Here is a 25807-nt window from a genome sequence, read left to right as displayed (position 1 = left end):
TAACGTTTCAGGTCGATGACCCTTCGTCAAGTGCTAGAGATGCAATACCTGCCCTTTTACCTTGTCGCTTCCCACTATCCAGGGCGCCAAACACTCCTCGGTGAAACAGCGATTTACTTGTACTTCTTTCAATTTAGTATACTGTATTTGCTGTTCATGATGTGGTCTCCTCTACACTGGGAAGAGCAAACGCAGATTGTGTGACCGCTTTGCAGAACACCTCCGTTCAGTCCGTAAGCATGACCCCGAGCTCCCGGTCGCCTGTCACTTTAATTCTCCGCTCCACTCCCACTCTGACCTCTCCGTCCTCGGCATCTTACCCTGTTCCAATAAAGCTCAACGCAAGCTCGAGGAACAGCAATTCATCTTTCGTTTAGACACTTTATAGCCTCTGTAAGTAACTAGAGTCCTCCTCAACCATCTTTTCCCTGTGGCCGAGGAGCTCCTCCCGGAGTCACAGTGCGGTTTTCGTCTCCTACGGGGCACAATGGACATGATTTTTGCAGCGCGACAGCTGCAGGAAAAATGCAGGGAACAGCGCCAGCCTTATACATGGCCTTCTTACAAAGGCTTTTGATACTGTCAACCGCGAGGGTCTATGGAGCGTCCTCCTCCGTTTCGGATTCCCCCAAAAGTTCGTCACCATCCTCCGCCTGCTCCACGACGACATGCAGGCCGTGATCCTTACCAACGGATCCATTACAGACCCAATCCATGTTTGGACCAGGGTCAAATAGGGCTGCGTCATCGCCCCAACCCTCTTCTCAATCTTCCTCGCTGCCATGCTCCACCTCACAATCAACAAGCTCCCCGCTAGAGTGGAACTAAACTACACAACCAGTGGGAACCTGTTCAACCTTCGTCGACTCCAGGCCAGGTCCAAGACCACACCAATGTCTGTTGTCAAGCTACAGTACGCGGACGATGCCTGCGTCTGCGCACATACAGAGGCTGAACTCCAAGTCATAGTCAACGTATTTACTGAGGCGTATGAAAGCAGGGGCCTTACGCTAAACATCCGTAAGACAAGGGTCCTCCACCAGCCTATCCTCGTCCACAGCACTCCCCCCACCCCCCAAGTCATCAAGATCCACGGCGCGGCCCTGAACAACATGGACCATTTCCCATACCTCAGGAGCCTCTTATCAACAAGAGCAGATGTTGACTACGAGATTCAACACCGCCTCCAGTGCGCCAGCGTAGCCTTCGGCCACCCAAGGAAAAAAGTGTTTGAAGACCAGGCCCTCAAATCCACCACCAAGCTCATGGTCTACAAGGCTGTCGTAATACCCGCCTTCCTGTATGGCTCAGAGACATGGACCATTTACAGTAGACACCTCAAGTCGCTGGAGAAATACCACCAACGATGTCTCCGCAAGATCCTACAAATCCCGAGAGGACAGGCGCACCAACGGTAGCGCCTCGACCAGACCAACATCCCCAGCATTGAAGCACTGACCACACTTGATCAGCTCCGCTGGGCAGTTCACACGAGACTCCCAAAGCAAGTGCTCTACTCGGAACTCCTTCATGGCAAGCGAGCCAAAGGTGGGCAGAGGAAAGTTTACAAGGACACCCTCAAAGCCTCCCTGATAAAGTGCAACATCCCCACCGACAGCTGGGAGTCCCTGGCCAAAGACCGCCCTAAGTGGAGGAAGTGCATCCAGGAGGGCGCTGAGCACCTCGAGTCTCATCGCCGAGTGCATGCAGAAAACAAGCGCAGGCAGCGGAAAGAGCGTGCGGCAAACCAGTCCCACCCTCCCTTACCCTCAATGACTGTCTGTCCCACCTGTGGCAGGGACTGTGGCTCTCGTATTAGACTGTTCATTTTTTTTTTAAAAAGAGTGGAAGAAAGTCTTCCTCGATTCCGAGGGACTGTCTATGATGATGATGGACTCAGCATAGAGTTCAACAATTTCAAAACATAACCTCTGCACATGCTTTTTTTCTGTTTTTCTTTCCCACAGCAGCTGTTGATGATTCTGCCATTTACACTCTATCTAGACTCATATTATGTTTGTTTCTACACTTGCCCCATTACCATCTCCTTTTACTATGCACCATCATCCTTTTTGTCTCTTAATCTCTTCTGCCTTCCATCCTTTCACAGACCTTCCCTTTTGTTTGTTCCTTTCCTCCCTTTCCCTGCCCCTGCACTTACTTAAAAACCGGTTACATCTCAAACTTTTTCAAGTTCTGACAAAGGGCCATCGACCCGAAACCTTAATTCTGTTTCTCTCCTGTAAGGTTACAAATTTTCCAGAAAGCACAGAACGAGGCCACGAAATAAAAGTTAATCAACTTGATTTGATACAAGCTTTTGGAATTAACTGGACAAAGGGAGCAAAAGGACTCCAGCCTGGGGGCACATGGTGACTCACCATCAATTAAGAACAATTTCTGCGGTCACGTACCTGACTGGTTTTATGCATAAACAACAATGGGGTTGTTACATTTTCATAAACTAACTGAAGAGGCCCTGAACTGATTGGTCAGAGGGGGTGAAAAACAAATCTCGCTGGAGACACCAAGTCTGCAAGAAGACCAGAACAACACAGGGATCCCACCAGCTGTACATTTTTGGAGAACGATATATTTAGGATGAGGAGTCATCTTTTTCCTGGTAGACTCCGTGTGCAAATTGGGAACATTCGGGTCCATTATTGCAGTCAATCAATAAGATCACCGCAAACAACGTATCGGCTCAAACACATTATCGAAAAACGCAGCAGCGGGGGATTATTCATAACTTGGATATAAATATGCGAGCTAGAAGCAGCTCAGAAGCGAAGGGAAGAGTGGTACCGAAGCGAAGAGAAGTGCAGAACGAACACGGAAGGAACAGAACTGAGAAGAACGGCCAGAAGAGGAAATATCCGGTCAAGGAACCAACAACCATGGACCTACTATCCATGATTACAGTGACAAACTGGACGGGTGATTGTGTGTCTTCAGTCAATTCTCTCAGGAATCTAATTCTGCAGTTTTAGTTAGATTTTGCTTAATAAAACTGACACTGGGTTAAGCCTAAATTTTGTCCCACGTGTTGTCCTTTTTCCTATAATTCCCAAGTCAAACAAATCAAAGTAGAGTGCAAAACAAACACCCTACATTCCACAGATGTTACCTGACCTACTGAGTATTTCCAGCATTTTCTGTTTTTAATTTTGTTTCTGAGACTTGTATGCCAGGTTCATAACCTCATCAGTACATGATGTCGCTAATGCAATGCGCACAGATTCAGAGACCCGATTTCCAGTGCCAAATTACATAAAATCTACCGCAAAGAAACCAGCCAACTGGACTATGCCGGTGCGCCACATGAGCCTTTTCCCACTCAGATTACTTCTTCCAACCCTGGCTATATATCCCTCTATTCCCTTCTTCCTAATGAGCATAAGAAATAGGAGCAGGACTAGGCCATTTGGCCCCTCGAGCCTGCTCCGCCATTCAATAAGATCATGGTTGATCTGATCCTGGCCTCAACTCCACTTCCCTGCCCGCTCCCCATAACCCTTGCCTCTCTTATCTTTCAAAAATATGTCTATCTCCACCTTAAATACACTCAATGACCCAGCCTCCACAGCTCTCTGAAGTAGAGAATTCCAAAGATTCACGACCTTCAGAGAAGAAATTGCTTCTCATTTCCGTTTTAAATGGGCAACCCATTCTTCTAAAACTATGCATAGTTTCAGGGGAAACATCCTCTCTGCATCTACCCTGTCAAGCCCCCTCAGAATCTTATACATTTCAACAAGATCATCTCTAAGTTTTCTAAACTCCAATGAGTATAGGCCCAACTTCTCAACCTTTCTTCAAATGACAACCCCTTCATCTCAGAAATCAACCTCATGAACCTTCTCGGAACTGCCTCCAGTGCAAGTATATCCTTCCTTAAATAAGGTGACCAAAACTGTACGCAGTACTCCAGGTGTGGCCTCACCAATGCCCTGTATAGTTGCAGCAGGACTTCCCTGCTTTTATACTCCATCCTCCTTGCAATAAAGGTCAACATTCCGTTTGTCTTCCCGATTACTCGCTGTACCTGCATGCTAACTTTTTGTGTTTCATGTACAAGGACCCCCAGATCCCTCTGTACCACTGCATTTTGTAATCTCTCCCCATTTAAATAATTAACTTTTTTATTTTTCTAACCAAAGTGGATAACCTCACATTTTGACATTATACTCCATCTGCTAAATTTTTGCCTACTCACTTAGCCTGTCTATATCCCTTTGTAGATTCTTTGCATCCGCCTCACAACTTGCTTTCCCACCTATCTTTGTATCATCAGCAAATTTGGCCACGTTACACTCAGTCCCTTCATCCAAATCATTAATATAAATTGTAAATAGTTGAGGCCCCGGCACTGATCCTTGTGGCACAGTTTGCCAACCTGAAAATGACCCATTTATCCCGACTCTGTTTTCTGTTAGTTAACCAATCCTCTATCTATGCTAATATATTACCCCCAACCCCGTGAGCTCTTATCTTGTGCAGTAACCTTTTATCTTTTATGTGGCACCTTATCGAATGCTTTCTGGAAATCCAAATACACGACATCTACTGGTTCCCCTTTATCCACCCTGCTCGTTACATCCTCAAAGAACTCGAGCAAATTGGTCAAACCTGTTTTCCCTTTCATAAAACCATACTGACTCTGCTTTACTGCATTATGATTTTCTAAATGTAGGCATCAAACCTCCCCTTCAATGCATCAACGAGTTCACACTCTCACCATTCTCTGTGCAAAGATTTTTCATTAAAATTCTTTATTTGATCTGTAGGAAGGAAACTTGAGGTAAGTTCCTTAAGCACCTGGTAGCTAACTTACCAATATAAAAGATAAAAGTTCAATGTAATTCTTGGGTCTCAATAGCCTTTTTAAAATCTGCTTGGCAAACTACATTCAATTGGAGGTCAATAAGTCACACATGTTACTGGACCATTGCCTCTGGAGAGAGAATGCGGTAAATGCAATGGCACTTGGCTGATAACTTCAACTTTCCACCTTACAGATGCAGAATCTGGGACTAACATTTCATCTTGGTTTGTTAGTGGGAGTGACCCGTAGAAGTACTATTTTGCCCTGTAGTCTAGGAGTGGATATTTCTCAAAAACATTTGGGTAAAGTTATGTCAAAAGAGCCAGAGGAGAAATGAGGAGAATTTTTTTATTTACGCAACGAGTTGTTATGATCTGGAATGCACTGTCTGAAAGAGTGGTGGAAACAAATGTCAAAAGGAATTGGATAGCTCTTTCAAAGAGCTGGCACACAAACAATGGGCCTAATGGCCTCCTTCTGTGAGGTCTCTTCTTTGGATTGTGCTGGATCAGATATATTTCCGAACCACCTTTTGGTTTGTGAAAAACCTTGTTCCACTTAGTTATGTCACTGATATGCCCATACACCACTGAAGGCCTGTTCCAGCAGCCTCCAACCTCTGACCCCATGAACTTTGGCAGGCTCAGTGGCAGAATTCCAGACCAATTCCTTTTGAAACTTTTAAAAACAGAGTGTCCAATCTTCGAAGAAACAGTTTACTTTTAACCAGCAGAAGTACTAACAGTGCGAATCAATCACCAACAGGCAATAATCATTAACTATGCGATTTGGGCAGAAATAGTACGATTGGGAATCTGTCAGGGACTAGGTTTTGAACCTTGCAATCCATATAGGATAGTGCAGTACCAAAAGTTGACCATCAGCTCAGAAAGTGAAGATTCCAGTGATAAATGTTATATGTCATACATGCGGTAATTGGGTGTTAGTTTACACAGAAAAACAAACACCAATAAAAAAACTCAAATCCAATGTCAAGAGGAGGAATTTAACTTATTCAGTCACCTTTGTCATAGACCTTTATTCAGGGCTGCTCAGTTGAACGTTGTTTTTTTGAGTTGTCAGCCTTTTTGGGATGTGTCAGCTTTCTGAAGCTGTTAGTCAGCTTTCTTGAGTTTCCTATGTTGTCATGAATGAAATCAGCAACAAAACTGACTTTAACTATACTGACCCAGGGCTGTGGACACTCCAGTCCTACAGTGAGGAGGAAAGGGTGTAAGAGAAAAGATAGCCATCCGTGGCTAACTAAAGAAATAAAGGACGGTATCCAATTAAAAACAAGGGCATACAAAGTGGCCAAAACTACTGGGAGGACCAAAGACTGGGAAGCTTTTAAAAGCAGCAAAGAACGGCTAAAAAAAAATTAAAAAGGGAAGATAGACGATGAAAGTAAATTTGCACAAAATATAAAAACAGATAGCAAGAGTTTCTATAGGTATATAAAAAGGAAAAGAGTGACGAAAGTAAATGTTGGTCCCTTATGAGGACGAGTCCGGGGAATTAGTGATGGGGAACATGGAGATGGCAGAAACTCTGAACAAATATTTTGTATTAGTCTTTACAGTAGAGGACACTAACAATATTCCAACAGTGGATAGTCAAGGGGTTATGGGGGGGAGGAACTTAACACAATCACAATCACTAAGGACGTGGTACTCAGTAAGATAATGGGACTAAAGGCAGATAAATCCCCTGCACCTGATGGCTTGCATCCTAGGGTCTTAAGAGAAGTAGCGGCAGGGATTGTGGATGCATTGGTTGTAATTTACCAAAATTCCCTGGATTCTGGGGAGGTCCCAGCAGATTGGAAAACTGCAAATGTAACGCCTCTATTTAAAAAAGGAGGCAGACAGAAAGCACGAAACTATAGACCAGTTAGCCTACCATCTGTGGTTGAGAAAATGTTGGAGTCCAGTATTAAAGAAGCAGTAGCAGGACATTTGGAAAAGCAAAATTCGGTCAGACAGAGTCAGCATGGATTTATGAAGGGACAGTCATGTTTGACAAATTTGCTGGAGTTCTTTGAGGATGTAACGAACAGGATGGATAAAGGGGAACCAGTGGATGTGGTGTATTTGGACTTCCAGAAGGCACTTGACAAGGTGCCACATAAAAGGTTACTGCACAAGATAAAAGTTCACGTTGTTGGGGATAATATATTAGCATGGATAGAGGATTGGCTAACTAACAGAAAAGAGAGTCAGGATAAACGGTTCATTCTCTGGTTGGCAACCAGTAACTAGTGGGGTTTTCAGGGATCAGTGCTGGGACCCCAACTATTTACAATCTATATTAACGACTTGGAAAAAGGGACAGTGTAACATTGCCAAGTTTGCTGACGATACAAAGATGGGAGGAAAAGCAATGTGTGAGGAGGATACAAAAAATCTGCAAAAGGACATAGACAGGTTAAGTGAGTGGGCAAAAATTTGGCAGATGGAGTATAACACGTTGGAAAGTGTAAGGTCATGCACTTTGGCAGAAAAAAAAATCAAAGAGCAAGTTATTATTTAAATGGAGAAAGATTGCAAAGTGCCGCAGTACAGCGGGACCTGGGGGTACTTGTGCATGAAACACAAAGGGATAGTATGCAGATACAGCAAATGATCAGGAAGGCCAATGGTATCTTGGCCTTTATTGCAAAGGGGATGGAGTATAAAAGCAGGGAAGTCTTGCTACAGCTATACAAGGTATTGATGAGGCCACACCTTGAATGCTGCGTGCAGTTTTGGTTTCCATATTTACGAAAGGATATACTTGCTTTGGAGGCAGTTCAGAGAAGTTTCACTAGGTTGATTCCGGGGATGAGGAGGTTGATATAAGGAAAGGTTGAGTAGGTTGGGCCTCTACTCATTGGAATTCAGAAGAATGAGGTGATCTTATCGAAATGTATAAGATTATGAGGGAGCTTGACAAGGTGGATGCAGAGAGGATGTTTCCACTGATGGGGAGACTAGAACTAGAGGGCATAATCTTAGAATAAGAGGCCACCCATTTAAAACAGAGATGAGGAGGAATTTCTTCTCTGAGCATTGTAAATCTGTGGAATTTGCTGCCTCGGGGAGCTGTGGAAGCTGGGACATTGAATAAATTTAAGACAGAAATAGACAGTTTCTTGAGCGATAAGGGGATAAGGGGTTATGGGGAGCAGTGGAGCCGAGTCCATGATCGGATCAGCCATGATTTTATTGAATGGCGGAGCAGGCTCGAGGGGCCATATGGCCTACTCCTGCTCCTATTTCTTATGTTGTTATGTATCATTGTAGAATAACTTGGTGATGCAATCGAAAAGGGGCCTACACAAAACATGTGCTCTTAGGCCACTTAAAACTAGCAGCTTTAAAGCATAAGACACAAGGGAGTATTGAGAGGCACCAGTAAATGATTAGGTATAGCTCATTATTTGGCTAATCAATAAAAATTGAAAAACTGAACTGTTCATTGAGAAAGTTCAGGCAGCTGTGAACAGATCTCATCTGAAAGTTATGATCATATTCTACAGGATGTTTTTCATCATTGCAATTAATCTCAATGAAATTTATCTCTGATCTTTAGACAACTTAGCTGAGTAACTGGAGGTAAAGATAACTTTGATACGCTAGAGTTTATCGGGAGTAATGCCAAATCATTACGATGGAAGATATTGAGACCACATGAACTGGCACGCAGTGCCACCATTACAATGACTTAATACACCATAATATTTAATTGATCATGACTAGAACTGGCTTAATCAATGGTCTGTGCTGAATTAACTGATTTCAGCTGGGTTACAACAAATGGCCTTAATGGTCCAGACTAGGGAGGGGGATGAAAAAGAAAGAAATCACCAAGGTTCCAGCTTCTGATTTTCTTTTCAGTGACTCCTATTACAAAGGAAGTGTGCATGAGGACAGCACCAGCCTAAGCTGTGAGACCACTCCCAAAGGTAAAACAACCTGCCAATATTCACTGTCCCATGGGAATAATAACCTCTTAAGAAAGGGGTGAGGTTTGCAGATGCTTATGGAACCATACCCCAGGAGAGAATGGAGTGAAAAAAATAAAATAACTATTACAGGAATCCAAATACTTGTCAAGGGTAACAAGTGACTGAATTGCAAGGCAGAATTTCCATTGAGTGAGTTTGATGGTCTCAAGCCTAAAGCTAAACTTGAAAGTTTTGAATGTCAGATGAACGCAAGACAGAATATTTGTCTTAAATTTACGGCCATATATTTATAGTTTTGTATTGCATAGTCTACTTTAATCTATGTTGTACTTTTATAAATTATATGGCTGGCAAGCTGATTAGGGCAGATGTGGCATGATAAGGGAAAACAGTAATATATGACTAGTTTTCTTGTAGTGATGGAATGAAAATCAGGCAGGTTCTAGAAGTGTGGGTCACCATCCAGGTGGTGAAGATGAAAATCTACCTTGGAATCATCCATTTTGCTCTTTGAGCTCTCTTCAGTGCCTTTTTCAAGGTAGAGTGCACCAAACTAAACTCCATATTCCAAATATAACAGTATCAATGAGTTATGCATGGTTAAAATAATCTGTTTGATATGTGCACAAATCTTTGAAGGTGGCAGGACAGGTTAGCAAAGCAATTGGATAGACTGGAGAAGCTGGGGTTGTTCTCCTATTGAGCAGAGAAGGTTGAGAGGAGATTTGATTGAGGTGTTCAAAATCATAGGGGTCTAGACAGAGTAGATAGAGAGAAACTGTTCCCATTGGTGGAAGGGTCAAGAAACAGGATACAGATTTAAGGTGATTGGCAAAAGAACCAAAGGCGACATGAGGAAAAATATTTTTACGCGAGTGGTTAAAATTTAGAATGCACTGCCTGATAGGGTGGTGAATACAGATTCATTAGTTGCCTTCAAAAGGGAATGGATAAATACTTGAAGGAGGAAAAATTGGAGAGATATGGGGAAAGAGCGGGGCAGTGGAACTGGATTGATCTTCAAAAGAGCAGGTGCAGACTCGATGGGCCGAATGGCCTTCTGTTCGGTACTATTCTATGAAGCCGAGATCATCAATATACATCAAAAAAGAGCAATGCTTCCAACGCTGACCTTGGGGACATCACTGCACACGCCCCTCTAGTCTGAAAAACAATTGTTCACCACTACTCTGTTTTCTGTCCCTGAGCCAATTTTGTATCCATGCAGCCCTTTAATTCCATGGGCTTTAATTTTGTTAGTGTCTATTACTTGGTATTTTATCAAACATATTTTGAAAGTCCATATACACACTATCAACTGCACCACCGTGATTCGTTGGGCCAAATAGGCTCCTTCTGTGCTGTACGATTCTATGACTTGTCAATTGCTTGTGTTACAATGAGAATTAGTTTACATTTGTGCACCTGGGAATTAATCTTTCCTTCATTTGCAATTTGTTCAAATTATTCCAGTCCATACAAAAACTAGCAATGTCTCTTAGATTAGTCACCTAGTTAATCAGCTTGGTGTTATCAGTAAATTTCCTATTACTAGAAGTACCCATCTGGGACCAGAACATATGCCCCAGAACTTTGTTTGTCACTGTCTATTTCTCCCATATCCCATTTTTTCAGTTACCCTGTACCATCACTTTGTTTCAATCCAGCTGCTAAGACAATTGGTTTTCAAACATTATTATATTGAGAGATACACTTTAATTCAAAACCCATATTATTTACATCCCATTTCTCTCACATGGAATCTATTAAATCATATTTGTAGTGTCACAGACACTGTGTACAAACCTTCTTTGCAGATTCTGAGAAAAGGACACCATTGTTTCCGATGATGCCGACTGGGTATCCAAAGATCCTTGCAAACCCTGAACATATCCCGGAGGAGAAAAAAACATAAAGGATATATTAAGCAGTATAAATACAAGATTATTTCCAAACATTGTTGCATTGTAAAGCATAGTCATATTTAGATTCTTATGTAGATTTATAGCACAAGTGTCTTTTCAGCATGCACTATTTAGAAGGAAAGTAAAGAAAGACTTGCATTTATATAGTGCCTTTCACAACCTCAGGATGTCTCAAAGCATTTTACAGCTCATGAAGTGTTTTTGAAGTGTAGTCACTGTTGTAATGTAAGAAATTTACTAAATAGATATCTTGCAAACTCAATCATTTGTAATGCTGTCTGTCCTCTGCAACAGTTATTGTGAGAAGCAAAGAAATGTATTTTGAAAATGAATAGAATGAAATGGTTAAAAACAAATATAAATGCAAACTTGATATTGAGGTGCATCATTACATCTCCTGCCTGCCGTGTTTGACTCAGATGCTGCCCTGTGGTCTATTTGCACACCCACCAGTGGTGATACTGCTTTGTATGTCTCTATTTACGTGTAAAAAGGTCAATTCAAAGCCAATTGACATTTAAAATCAATTTGCTAATTAAGTTGCAGCAATGTTTAAAAAAAAGTCAAAATGACGGGGGGTGGGGCCCCTATCTCCGTCTCTGAAGTTGATGCCGGGTGTGGTGGAGGAACTAGGAATGGTTTTCTCTCCGATTTCAAAGAAAAAAACAAAAAGTCAAAATGACAATGGAAGAAAAATCATGAGGTGGACAGAGTGCCTGTCCTCTGAAAACTGAAAACACTGCGTTGGCTACATTAATTGTGGAAATCTTTTAAAGTCACATAGATTATCATTGATCAAACGTTACTGCAAGTTCAATCAGAGCCATTAGAAGATGAACTGTTAAAAGTACAAACTTAAATACAATTTGCAAATAGCTAAACTCAAAAATATGTCTCAATATGTTTGAACTGGACAGGCAGATAGACCCCTTTTTTCTTAATAAAAAAAAGGTTTCTATTGTGTATAGAAGAACTCCACGAGGCTGAGTACTGTGAGCTAAACTTAGCGTGACCGTAGTCTTCTTTATTGCAACTACAGAGTGCCTAAACAATATGGCAGCCAAACTTTTATACTGGCCCTGCACGTGTGTGCAGGTGACCATTAGGAATCCAACAGTCGTGCCCTCTGGTGGCAAGTATTACATAGTTACATACATAACATCCACCATCACCCACCCCCACCCCCCTCCAAAAGTGTTTGATACAAGTTATTTACAAAGTTGCTCTGATCTAAATGCTTTCTGCATGTTTGGTCATTTAACAGTTTGATTATAAACACCCTATTCCCTTCCTTGGCCAAAACAGTGCAGCAACCCACTTGGGACCATGACTGTAATTCAGGACAACACGGTCGTTATCAATGTCACGTGAAACAACCGCACGATCATGGTACATGTTCTGCCGGTGTCGCCGGGTTTCCACGTGATCATTAAGATCCGGGTGGACTAGGGAGAGCCTGGTTTTGAGGGCTCTCTTCATTAACAATTCTGCCGGGGGAACCCCAGTGAGCGAGTGGGGTCGCGTCCAGTAACAGAGCAGAATGCGAGACAAGCGGGTCTGCAGGGAGCGTTTCACACTCTGTCTGATTGTTTGGACTGCCCGCTCCGCTTGACCGTTAGACGCGGGCTTAAACGGGGCAGACCTGACATGCTTGATGCCATTGCGGGTCATAAACTCGTTGAATTCCGAGCTGGTGAAACACGGTCCATTGTCGCTGACAAGGACGTCGGGCAAGCCAAGGGTGGCGAACATGGCCCGGAGGCTTTCAATGGTGGCTGTGGACGTGCTGGATGACATGATTACGCATTCAATCCATTTGGAGCAAGTGTCCAGAACTACTAAAAACATCTTTCCTAAAAAGGGGCCGGCAAAATCTATGTGGATCCTAGACCACGGTTTGGAGGGCTATGACCACAGACTCAGTGGAGCCTCCCTTGGTGCATTGCTCAGTTGCGAGCAAGTGTTGCACTGATGCATGCATGACTCCAAGTCCGAGTCAATGCCGGGCCACCAAACATGCAACCTGGCAATTGCCTTCATCATGACAATGACTGGGTGGGTACTGTGTAGGTCACTTATAAACATTTCCCTGACTTTTTTTGGCAAAACCACGCGATTACCCCATAAGAGACAATCCGACTGGATGGACATTTCATCTTTGCGTCGGTGAAACAGCTTAATTTCATCTTGCATTTCCCCGGGAACGGCCGACCAGTTCCCATTTAGGATGCAACTCTTTACTAATGATAGCACAGGATCCTGACTGGTCCAGGTCCTGATCTGGCGAGCTGTGACGGGTGACCCGTCGCTCTCAAAAGCATCCATGACCAGTCGCAAGTCTGCGGGCTGCGCCATTTCAACCCCAGTGGTGGGTAATGGTAGCCTGCTGAGAGCATCGACACAGTTTTCAGTGCCTGGTCTGTGGTGGATAACATAGTCATAAGCAGATAATGTTAGTGCCCATCTTTAGATGTGGGACGAAGCATTGGTATTTATACCTTTGCTTTCTGAAAACAGTGAAATGAGCGGCTTGTGGTCAGTTTCAAGCTCAAACCGAAATCCAAATAAGTATTGGTGCATTTTCTTAACTCCATATACACATGCTAACGCCTCTTTCTCAACCAGGTGACCATTAGGACTCCAACAGTCGCGCCCTCTGGTAGCAAGTGCTACATAGTTACATACATAACAGTTTCAATATCACATTACTAATGTGCAACATTTGAAGTTTCAATTAAATGAATAAAAAGCTTGAAGGTTTCCTCTATACTATTAACGTCAGACCAATGACAAGAGACAACCAATCAGCGCCTTAGTCTGACCACTTTGATCATCCCAATTATTACTGGACATATGAAAAAGAAAAGATTGCTATATTGTTTTCTACAAGGTGCTCAACGATCTTATCAAATTAGGCCTTTTGATAAACTACAATCTTTTAAACCACCTCCTCTATTTTCCTTTTCTGTTGTAACTGCTAATTCTTATCCAAGTAATTGAAGGCATGGTGTAGCATGACACAAATGTCGAGAAGTTAAAAAAACCTGCCACTTAATTTATGTCACTGGAATTTGTTAATTATCAGTACAGACTCCTATATATTCAATTCAAATATGTATAGGCACATATCTTCTTTCAGTTATTCTCCATCATACGTCCTCCTCAAGGATGTAGTAGGGCAGCACAGTATGACTAACTAGCTTCACTGCTGTTGATAGTGCCACTCCATAAATATGGGGTGAGATTCAAAAAGAGAAAAATGGAATTTGCATTTACATTTTTAAGATGGAACATCCCACCTTTGTTAGATATATCATTAGGAATACCAAAGCCATTGTCCTTGCCTCTTGACACAAACTCCATTCTCTTGCCACTGATTCCATCTCCCATTTGGAGTACTGTGCACAGGTTTGGTCTCCTTATCTAAGGAAGGATATACTTGCCTTGGAGGCAGTACAACGGAGGTTCACTAGATTGATTCCTGGGATGAGGTCTGTCTTATGATGAGAGATTGTGTAGAATGGGCCTATACGCTCTGGAGTTTAGAAGCATGAGAGGTGATCTTATTGAAACATACACGAGTCTGAAGGGGATTGACAGGGTAACTGCTGAGAGGTTGTTTCCCCTGGCTGGAGTGTCTAGAACTAGGGTCACAGTCTCAGGATAAGGGGTAGGCTATTTAAAACAGAGATGAGGCGGAATTTCTTCACTCAGAGGGTTGTGAAACTGTGGAATTCTCTGCCCCAGAGGGCTGTGGATACTGAGTGTCTGAATATATTCAAGGCTGAGATAGATAGATTTTTGGAGTCTATGGAAATCAAGGGATATGGAGATCGGGCGGGAAAGTGGAGTTGAGATCGATGATCAGTCATGATTGAATGGCAGAGCAAGCTCGAAATGCCGTAGGGCCTACTCCTGCTCAATTTCATATGTTCTTATGTTACTGTGTCAGGTTGAATCAGACTGTTTGCAATCTCATCCTTCTATTTGGTGCTGAACTTCCGATCCCATATCTTCTCCATCACAAAGACTGCCTGCTTCCACCTCCATAATATTGCTCGTCTCTGTCTCTGACTCAGTGCATCTGTGCCGAAATGCTCATCCATGACTTTCTCATCTCTAGACTTGGCTATTTCAATGGTCTCCTGGCTGACCTCCCATCCTCAAAGCCTCCTTGATGAAGTGCAACACCCCCACCGGCATCTGGGAATCCCTGGCCCAAGATCGGCCAAAGTGGAGGAAGAGCATCCGGGAGGGCGCTGAGCACCTTGAGTCTCGTCGCCAAGAGCGTGCGGAAATCAAGCGCAGACAGCGGAAGGAGCGTGCGGCAAACCAGGCTCCCTACCCACCCTTTCCTTCAATCACTGTCTGCCCCACCTGCGACAGAGACTGTAATTCCCGCATTGGACTGTACAGCCACCTGAGAATTCACTTTTAGAGTGGAAGCAAGTCTTCCTCAATTTCGAGGGACTGCCTATGATGATGACCCTTCATAAACTTCAGCTCATTGAAAAACTGTGCTGTTCATATCCTATCTCGCGCCAAGTACCGCCCACCCATCACGGCTATGCTCAGTGATGTACATTGGCTCCTGGTCCCTAGTGTGTTAGAATTAACATTCTCATCCTCGTGCTCCTTTTTCTACAGTAAGGGTGCTATAAAAATGCAAGTTCTTCTCGTTTATCGTATCTGACAGCCTGGTTCGAGTATGGACTGAAACAGACAGAAATCCTGGAACTTGAATGTCTAAATCGTCCGGTTGAGAAACAATCATTATATTGCTTGCACCAATGTGACACTGCATTTAGCCATAAATATGATCCATTAGGCAGTAGCTAAATTTCCTTAGGAGGTTCTGAAATCCTTGTTACCTCCTGTAGTGTGCACCCATTTTTCATTTTTGTTCATACACGATACTTGTTACCTGAGGAGTATACTGTTGCAGCAACAATATGTCACAAACTCTTTTTGCACAATCATAACCTTCTTCTGTAAGTGTTCTTATTACCTTTCCAAAACAATGTGGGAAATATTGTTGCTTGGCATGGAATTGAGGTTAATAAAGGTCTGGTAGTTTATGACCACAAATATATACTTTGTTATCTATGCATAATAGAAGTGCTAAATCTCGACATAGATTTCTTAAAGCTGAAGTACTGAAAGAAAATGGTACCTTTAACAATCAGATCTATATTCTCTATCAGAAACTGTACCTGTAACTAAAGTGTCTCCATAAAAGGCTTTGAATTCATTAAATATGCTTCCATCCACTATTCTGGCAATAACCTGAAAAGAAAATAATGTATCAGTATCACCAACCATCAAACTCAAAACACCATTTTCAAATTTTTGTATAGAATTTTACTATGTAACCATATATTTTACAGCCCCAAATTTTAGTATTATGAAAGGATACCTATTGGGAGAATTCAGCCCAAAAAGAGGCATGTCAGCCAAGGTCGAATGTTGTTGTAGCTGGTAATTTTTCAACAGTCAAGATATTCAATAACATTCTTTGGAAATATTTTTGGTTGCAACAACAGCAACAACAACCTTCATTTATATAGCACTTTTAATGTAGTAAAACATCCTTAGGCGTTTCACGGGAGAGTATTCAGACAAAATTTGACACCAAACCAAAGGAGGAGACATTCGGAGAGGTTTTTAAAAATAAATCTGAGATGTGGGCATCACTGACAAGGCCAGCATTTATTGCCCATTCCTAGTTACCCTTGAGAAGGCAGTGGTGAACCTTCTTTAACCGCTGCAGGTAACCAAACATTACATTTTAAGCAGCCTCTTAATAGGAGATAGGTTAGAGCGGTGAAGAGGTTTGGGGAAGGAATTCCAGATTAAGGGTTCGGCAGCTGAAGGCAAAGGAAGTGGGAGATTAGCAAGAAGCCAGAGTTGGGGAACACTGAGTTCTCAGAGTTGTAGGGCTGGAGGAGTTGACTGAAATAGGGAGGGGCGAGGCCATGGAGAGATTTGAATACAAGGATGAGAATTTTAAATTTGAGGTGTTGGTGGACCAGGAGCCATTGTAGGTCAGCGAGCACAGGGGTAATAGGTGAACAGGGCTTGCAAGCCGAGCTCTTCCATTACAATGCAGTCCAGCCACATATATGGGATCAGTATCTATTGATCAGAAATTGAGTTTTAACCTTTTGGTTTAAAAAAAACTGCTAGATACCAGTAACTACCCAAAAAGCAGCAACCATGTACGTTAAAGTATAATGGGCTATTTTCAGTTGGGCACCACTTTCCCAACTGATTTGGTGTTTGACTTGTGAAAATAAAACCCAAGAAAGCATTTGCCCTGTCAATCATCTACTGGCAATCATCAGCTAAGTGCGAAAATTAAAATACAAAATCCTGTCTCCAATTCTGGAAAATGTTACCAATGCAAATATCTCAATTTACAGTGAGGTACATATATTAATTACATGGTTAACAGGTTAGGCATGTCGCTTCAAACTCAGATGAGCAAACCGTGGTTTCATTTCAACTGGAAAACCTCTCTTAGGTCTATACCTCTTTGACATCAACACTTTTTTTCAGATTATCACCAACTACGCCGTATAACTCTTCAGCAGGGAACAGCGGTTCTTCTGGGGCTTCCACCGTCACCTAGGGAGACCAAGAGCAGTGTTATTTACTGCCTACAAAGACAGAGTAAAATTAGAACTATTTTTAAATGTGTATATTATTTAACAGTAATAAATTGATAACCATGAACACAAAAAATACATCTTGAGGCTCCAGGATCCCTAAAAAGTCAAGAGCTTGAATCCTTATTAAATTTGGTTACAATTTCTGTTAAATAATGGAAGCTATTGATTGAAATGACAAGTTCTTGCTTAAATACAGTCTGGTACACATGTCTAAAAGGTAATTCAAAGAATGGTCCATGAAGACCATTCCTTCCAAGAAGTCATGTACTGTATGAGCATAAACGCTCTCAACCCAATTAATCTGCTGAAGTTGATGAATAAAATGAAGGGCTCAATTTTCCCCAGTGATTTGCGCCATTTTGGCCTAAGTTTAAAAAAACAGTTTCCCCAATCAATTTGCACCAGCGTAACTCAGTTAGTTCCAATTTTTTTAGGTAAGTTTTTTTTTCAGCCTGCCATCCGCTCCAATTCTGGCCATTTAGGCAAGTTTGGCCAGCTGAGAGTTACTCCAGTTGTGCTTAGGCCAGCATATGTGGCTCTGCAGAAAAACCTTCTGGAGAGTTAAAGAAACCGGCGCAGGTAAGGAAATCGGCACAGGTAAGTGCAGCAGATGCCCGGACAGCAGCAGCAGGAAAGGTAACAGAGAGGGGGAGAGAGAGTTGGGGCCGGGAAAGGTGGGGGGGAGAAAGAGAAAGGTGGGGGGGGGGAAAAGAGAAAGGTGGGGGGGGTGGGGGGAAGCATTTCGGGTGTCGATAGGTGTGGGGACCAGGAGGGAGGAGGCCACTCAGCCTGGGCTAGGGGTGGGGGAGCAGACCGGCAAAGTCTTCAGCTAGGCACTTGGGGCCAGGGTCGGGTGGGGAGTGGACCAGCAAGCCCTTCGGCCAGGGCTAGGGGAGCGGACCAGCAAGGCACTTGGGGCCAGGGTTGGGTGGGGGAGCAGATCAGCAAGCCCTTCGGCCAGGGCTAGGGGCGGGGGACTGGGACCGGCAAGGCACTTGGGGTTGGGGGGGGGGGGGGGGGGGGAAGAGCAGGACCAGCAAAGCACTCGGGGGCTGGGGGGGGAAGGGGGGAGGGGGGGCTGGACCGGCACTGGCAAGGGGCTTGGGGCGGGCTAGGCAAACAGACCAGCAAGTTCTTCGGCCAGGGCTAGGGGCGGGGAAGCAGGACCGGCTTTAATAATTGGAGGCAAGTTGCTTCAATATATTGTAATGTGTTTCTAAGTTGATGCAATGTCTTTTAATGTATTTTTCAATTGATGCAAAGTGTTTTAACGTGTTGGGAGCTGGCTGTATGTTTCACTTCGCAGCCTCAGCTCCATTATGTCCCTGGTTACCGTGGCAACCCGCGCAGATCAAGGCTCCACCCCAAAACTAAAGGACAGGTTAGGCCATGCCAAAATGAAGAAATCCAACAGGGAAACTTAGAACATGTTTTTTTGGCCAAAAAAAGGGTGTAACTCTTCAAGTACGCCAAAAAAAAGCTTTGCGGAAAATTGAGCCCTAAGTCTGTAAGGAAAACTAAACTTACAGGATATTAATTTAACATTATAATCTCCATTATTCATCCTTAACAAGTTACAATGCTGGTCATATTTGGATAAAATCTCAAATGGAATTAATGCAGTCAATCATTACTACTTACAGATATGCATATTGGATACATGAACGATCTGGCTACTTTTAAAGCAAAATAATGTTTATTGCAAGGAAGATAATCATGAAGTTTGATTCACTAGTAAGCCAACAATTCTGAACATGTCTATTACCACAGGGTCTGCAAAGAGGAATATACTTACATGGTGTGGGTAAAGAATGACAAAGTGTCCTTAATGTAACAAGTTACATGGGCAAACCCTTATAAGAGAGATCAGACTGCCACCATATGAATTGTAAATAATTTCCTTGGATTCAGGCTGCTAATTATATGATTAATAATGATTTCAACTGGTTTCAAAAACATATCACAATTTTGATAGAAATACGCCCTGTTCATGAGTAAAAACATGGTCGGATTATTACTGATGACTTAATGGACACTACATGGAAACAAAATTAGGCAGGATCCACCATCAGTAAGACCGCCGGTTGCAATTTCCAAACCATTCTGTAAAGTAGATATGTGCATGTATGTCCCTCCATTTATCTATATAACATTGTTTGTATCGATCTGTCTGTTTGGGCCCAAGTTTCGGGTGGAGTTGCTCCAATTTTTTTGGGAGCAATTAGTTTAGAATGGAGTATCTTAGAAATCGCAATTCTCGGCATTTAGTTTGCTCAAGTTCTAGTGAATTAGTTTAGTTTCATTTTAGTTCAGTTTTTTTTCCAAAAGGGGGTGTGTCCAGCCACTTAGTTCTGTTTTGCAAGTTTAGGCAGCGAAAACTTACTCAATTCTAAGTTAGTTTGGAGTAAGTGTCCACTTTTGTAAGTTCTGAAAAACCTTACCTAGAGTTAAGTTCAGTGCAGGCACAGCCAGGGACCGGGGGGCGGGGGGAGGAGGCGGGCATTGAACACAAAAGACTAAAGCATTAAACTCATCACATAAAATGGCCTAAAACCTCTTGCGATGATATTTTGCCTCATATCTGCTGAGTGAAGACAGTTGTTTCTCTTTTTATAAATAAGCAAGTGTAGGCTCCTGGCTGAGGCAGACACATCAACATCAACAGGGGGGGTAAGGGAAGTTAGAGGATTTTCCAAAGCACTAAACACCTTCACATCAACATTAAAGAAGCAAAGTACACTTAAAGCACCAAGCACTAAACAAAGCAGTACATTTAAAGCACCAATCACTAAACAAAGCACAAAAAGTAATAAGCTATTAATTAATAAAAAATAGAAGGAACCCTGCACCTAAAGCGCCAAGACCAAAGTAATAAGCAACCAATCAAGAGCAAATAAAAAATAGAAGTCCTACCTTTATGTGAAGGGAAAGTGTTTCTGTCAGCCTCTCTCTGTGTGTCTCTCGGTGTTTCTGACAGTGAGGGGTGGGGGGGTGAGGGGCTGAACGGGAGGGAGAGAGGAAAGCTGAACAGGAGGCTAAACGCGGGGGGGGGGGGGGCGGGAAGAGGGGCTGAACGCTGGGGGGGGAGGGGGAAAGAGTGGTTGAACGAAGGGGTAGGTTACGTTTCACTGATCCAGTACTTTGTTTAAAAAAAACGTTTCAGTTTTTCAGGTTTGATGAAAGGCATATCTGCCCTGTTCCTTGATGTTAATTTGCTGAGGTCACAGAACCATATGGTAGTAATGCAGTCAAATAACATTACAGTACCACAGTTATACACGAATTAGCCGTTACGTAACTTTCTCACACCACCTATAGGTGCCAAGTCAATCGATTATTGTAACTCACCTATGTATTTTAAGATAAATGATTAATTACCAGCTCTTTCTTTTCTACCTGCTATTACATTGCTTTTCCAAATCTATGTGTTTCATTCGTCCACCAACTTGTTTTCCACTGATTTACTTATTTTCATGCTGGTCCATCCTATTTTCTACTGCCCAAGAAGCTTACTACTCCAGAGACAACAATTTAATAACCCCTGTCTGAGAAGTCCAGAAGCTGCGAATTAATCCCACTGCTGGAGAAGCCCTAATTTAATTGATTCCCTTTTTTCCCCTTTCCCCAACTGCATCATTCCCAGCTGCCGGGGAAGCCATCATCATTGACATGGCCTCCAGCAGTGCCTTCCCGCTACCGTTGCCAACAAGAGCAAAAACCCCACTAGCCGATATATTTGCCGATATATTTGCATCATTTTCTATACCTCCGTACTGCTTCCCCACTGCCCCAGAAACCAGCAACTGTCTTTATTTAGTCTGAACATCTTCCTCGCAAGCTTTCCTTATTTAGTACCTTTCAGTCCGCAATGCCAGATTGCATTTCTTCCCCACTCATTTTGCCAATCTATTTTTTTCTCTCTCCAATTTCACCACTGAGTTTATGAAGTTTGAGTTTGTCTGACCTGCAGAGCATTGGGCTGCGAGGAGCTACTGTACATGCACACACACTCTAGCGCGCATGTGCAGAGGTCCCGGCACTGTTTTCAGCGCCGGGACCTGGCTCCGCCCCCCACCCCTTGTGCTGCGCCACGCCGAGGCCGAAGACGCCCTGAGGAACTCGGAGAATTACAAGGTAAGTTTTCGCCGCCATTTCTTTTCTAGAAAGTCGCCGCACCTTATGGAGGTGCATCGTTTTTACAGGGGGTGGAAATTTGGGCCCTTTGTTTGTAGTCTCAGCTTTCTGATTGGTTGGTTCACCTTTCACTTACAGGGGTATTAACCAAAGAGGTGGAAAACATTAACAGAGCCCCAACCAATATTTGAACTTTCTGATTGTTGAAAAATGACATAGCAAAGAGTGTACAGGACCAATCAACAGGGCTAAGAAAGGCATCAATAAAATTCAGCCAGCATTAGAATATTGGGTACAAACAGATTTCAGGCAGCAGGATATAAAACTTGAATTGTGAGTTATAGATTCAAATGCCTATTATTCAAGTTAGTAAGATTGTAAAATATTGTAACCATAGAAGTTTACAGCACAGAATATCATTCAGCCAATTATATCTGTGCTGCCTCTTTAATAGACCAGTCCAAAACGAGTATCACAGCCCTGTTCTCTCTCAATAACATGTACTTTTTTGTGCTTCATGTATGTGTTCAATTTACCCTTAAAAGAATCAATGCTCTCTGCCTCAACCATTCCCTGTAGCAAAGCATTCCATGCCCCAACAACCTTCTGTGTAAAGAGATTTCTCCTAACCTCATTCTTTTCAAGACCTTTTGTCACTGACTCTCCAATCACGAGTAAATAGGCTTTCCCTATTAACTCTATCAAAACGCTTCATAATTTAAAAAACCTCTATTAAATCTTCTCTTAGCCTTCCCTGCTTCATTAGAAATAGTTCCAGTATCTCAAATCTCTGCTCATAATTATAGATTCCCATCCTTGGAATCATCCTGACCAATCTATGTAGAATGCTCTCTATGGCTTTAATGCCCTATCTATGGGCCCAAGTTTTGGGCCGTGCCTAAAACGGCGCAGCCCGGACCTGGACGCCCGTTTTTCACACCAGAAAGTGCGCCTAAAAAAAACCGTATCTATTCTCTGGCTCCCTGCAGGTCCTCTGGAGCTGGGCGCGGCACAGCACAAGCTGTGGGGGCGGAGCCAGGTCCCTGCGCTGAAAACAGTGCCCGGACCTCTGCACATGCGCGCTACAGTGAGCGCGCATGTGCAATAGCTCCAGGCGGCCAAAACTGTGGGAGGGGCCCGAAGCACGCAGCCCCTACTAGCCCTGGCCAAATGGCCTCACTGGGGCTGCGTGAATAAGGCTCCTCCCACCCGACTGGCCCCCCGCTCAACGCCCCCCCCCGGACCTCCGCGACCCAGCCCCCCGCAACTCTCCCCCCCCCACCCCGGACCTCCGCGACTCCCCCCCCCCTGCAACTCTTCCCCCCCCACCCCCCCGCGACTCCGCCACCCCTCGCCCGAGACCCGACGCCACCTACCTGTAAATCCAGCCCGAGGTCTTGGGCCCTGCCGTTCAGCCTCCTTCTCTCCCTTCCACCCTTCCACCCCCCCACCCCCTCCTTCCCTCCTTCCTCTCTCCCCTACTTCCCTCCCTCCCCGTCACCCCTCCCTTCTCCTTGCCCCTCCTCTCCTCCTCCCACCCTCCCTTCACTTACTCCATTCTAAGTTAGTTTGGAGTAAGTTTTCACTGCCTAAACTTTGAAAACAGGCGCAAGTGGCCGGACACGCCCCCTTTTGAAAAAAAAATTCTGTTCCAAAGTGAAACTATTCTAACTGACTAGAACTGGAGCAAACTAAATGCCGAGAATTCAAATTTCTAAGATACTCCATTCTAAACCAGTTGCTCCAAAAAAACAGGAGCAACTCAGGCCGAAACTTGGCCCCTATAATGGGGCTACCAAAACAGCACACCATGGGCCCAAGTTTCCAATGCTGGAGAAAACGGCGCACCTCCGAGATTTACGTGACCTGTCTGGGATAAAAAGCGCACCAAAATCCTACCGGGGAATTCTCCGATCGTCCTGGAGTGTGGCGTGGCGCAGCGGAGTCTCCCTGGAGCAGAGCAAGTCGATCCCAGCCTGCAGGGGGTCGCAGCGAAGGCCCTGCGTGTTTTTCACTGTCGGCACCCTTGCGCATGCGCGTTACAGTATGCGCGCAGGCTTGGCAGGGCGTTTTTCCATGGGAGTGTTTTTCTTTTGAAAATGATGGCTACTCCTTTTGTGGAAGCATCCTTTCACTGGTGAATGTATTTTCACTGGTTTCTGTGCATACAGTGTAGTATTGAGTTCTAGTAATCAGTTTTGCAGCATTGTTTTTCCCCCAGTCTGTCTGGGGACCGGGGGAAAAGCATGGGAAGGGATGGAGGAGTGTGGGTTGGGTGGCACTCGAAATGATCGGAGGGCCAGAGGAGAGAGCAGGGGTGCCTATACCAATTGGGGGGCCGGAGGAGTGAGGGTCTGGGGTCACTGCATATTACAGTAATCATTTTTTTCAGTCTCCGTCCAGTCTCCCCCACCCCCCCCCCCCCCTCACTATCAGAAACAGAGAGACAGAGAGAGAGAGACACTGAGAGACATGGAGAGAGACTTACAGAAACACCTTCCTTTCACATAAAGGTAGGACTTCTATTTTTTATTTGTTATTGATTGGTTGCTTATTATTTTGGTCTTGGTGCTTTAGGTGCAGGGTTCCTTCTTTTTTTTATTAATTAATTGCTCATTACTTTTTGTGCTTCGTTTAGTGCTTGGTGCTTTAAATGTACTTTGCTTCTTTAATGTTGTTGTGAAGGGGTTTAGTGCTTTGGAAAATCCTCTAACTTCCCTCCCCTGTTGTGATGTTAATGTGTCCTTTGTGTTTAATGCTTCCCCCCCCCCCCCACCCCCCTCCCCACCGTCTCTGGCTGTGCTTGCACAAAACTTAACTCTCGGTAAGGTTTTTCAGAACTTACAAAAGTGGACACTTACTCCATTCTAAGTTAGTTTGGAGTAAGTTTTCGCTGCCTAAACTTGCAAAACAGGCCTGAGTGGCTGGACACGCCCTCTTTTGAAAAAAAATACCTGAACTAAAACAAACCTAAACTAACTCACTACAACTGGAGCAAACTAAGTGCTGAGAATTGCGATTTCTAAGATACTCCAAACAAACTAGCAACTCCACCCAAAACTTGGGCCCACATACTTCTAACTATGGCATAATCAATCTTTTGTTTAAATTCATTACTTCTTTAATCTTGTACTCTTATGCCCCCATATACAAAACTCTCAATTCTTTTTGCCTTTTTACAGCTTTAACTACCAACATTTGCATTGTCAGTGAAGTATTTAAATCTCTAGGTGTTGCTGTTCGTTCACAACCTTCAGTGTCTTTCCATTAAATGTATGCTCTGTCATCGCTATCAACGTAGCTCTAAAACAGCAACAGCAACAGAATAATGCCGCAGAAAATCAACGCTGGAGCATGTCAAGATCCTGCTAAGAAAGCGCTGTTCAGACAGTGCCTCACTGCCAACCTGATGACTCCCAGTGATCCAGAGATGCAGAATGTCCACAGCACCTGGTCTGCTCTCAAGGCCTCCATAATTAGCACCAGTGAAGAGACGTTCGGTCACTCGACCAGGAAACACCAAGACTGGTTCGACGAGAACGATCAGGAGATCCAGGAGCTAATAAGCCGTAAGCGAAAGGCATTCTTGAACAGCAAACAGCAACACAACTCGAGAGCAAAAAAGCATCTGAAGGCAGAGGTCCAACAAAAAACTCACAACCTAAAGAACAGATGGTGAGTGGAGAAAGCGCAGGAGATCCAGCAACTAGCTGACAACCACAACGTGTGTGGATTCTTTAGCACAGTCAAGGCCACCTACAGCCCAAGCACCCAAGGCCTTACCCCACTATTGGCCAAGAACGGAAAGGTACTCATTAAGGACAGAGAGGCAGTCAGTGCCCGCTGGAAGGAGCTCTTCGAAGATCTCCTCAACCGAGACTCTGTCCTCGACTCCATCTCACAGCATGCTACCCGTCACCATCTCAGCACAATCCCAGCCCGGCATGAGGTAGAAAAGGCCATCCGACAACTGAAGAACAACAACGCCTCAGGAGCAGATGGAAACACTAAAACATAACGGAGAAGCACTATTGGCGTGAATACATGATCTCATTTGGAAGGAGGAGAGCATGCCAGGGGATCTCAGAGATGTGGTAATTGTGACCAACTTCAAGAAAGGCGACAAGTCCGATTGTGGTAACTACAGAGGAGTTTCCCTGATGTCTGCCACAGGGAAAGTCATCGCAAGAGTCCTCCTCAATCACCTTCTCCCTGTATCTCCTCCCAGTCGCAATGCGGATTCCGCCCACTAAGGGACACAATGGATATGATCGTCACCACACGGCAAATCCAAGAGAAATGC

The 25807-nt window shown here is 43.9% G+C and overlaps 1 protein-coding gene across 1 annotated transcript in view; it reads right to left on the bottom strand.

Moving 5' to 3' along the window:
- mccc2 (methylcrotonyl-CoA carboxylase subunit 2) overlaps positions 1 to 25807 on the bottom strand; it is a 168636-nt gene that overhangs the window by 37960 nt on the left and 104869 nt on the right. Inside the window, exons 10-12 of the mRNA XM_070867814.1 lie at positions 17231 to 17326; positions 15913 to 15985; positions 10581 to 10657 (exon numbers count right to left, since the gene is read on the bottom strand). Of these exons, the coding sequence (XP_070723915.1) occupies positions 10581 to 10657; positions 15913 to 15985; positions 17231 to 17326 (246 nt within the window). The remainder of the gene's footprint in view (positions 1 to 10580; positions 10658 to 15912; positions 15986 to 17230; positions 17327 to 25807) is intronic.

This window comes from Pristiophorus japonicus, chromosome 1 (assembly GCF_044704955.1).
Source record: "Pristiophorus japonicus isolate sPriJap1 chromosome 1, sPriJap1.hap1, whole genome shotgun sequence".
Classification (NCBI taxonomy): Eukaryota; Metazoa; Chordata; class Chondrichthyes; family Pristiophoridae; genus Pristiophorus; species Pristiophorus japonicus.
The sequence above is the reverse complement of the archived record's forward strand: the minus strand, read 5'-3'. Positions and strand labels throughout refer to the sequence as shown.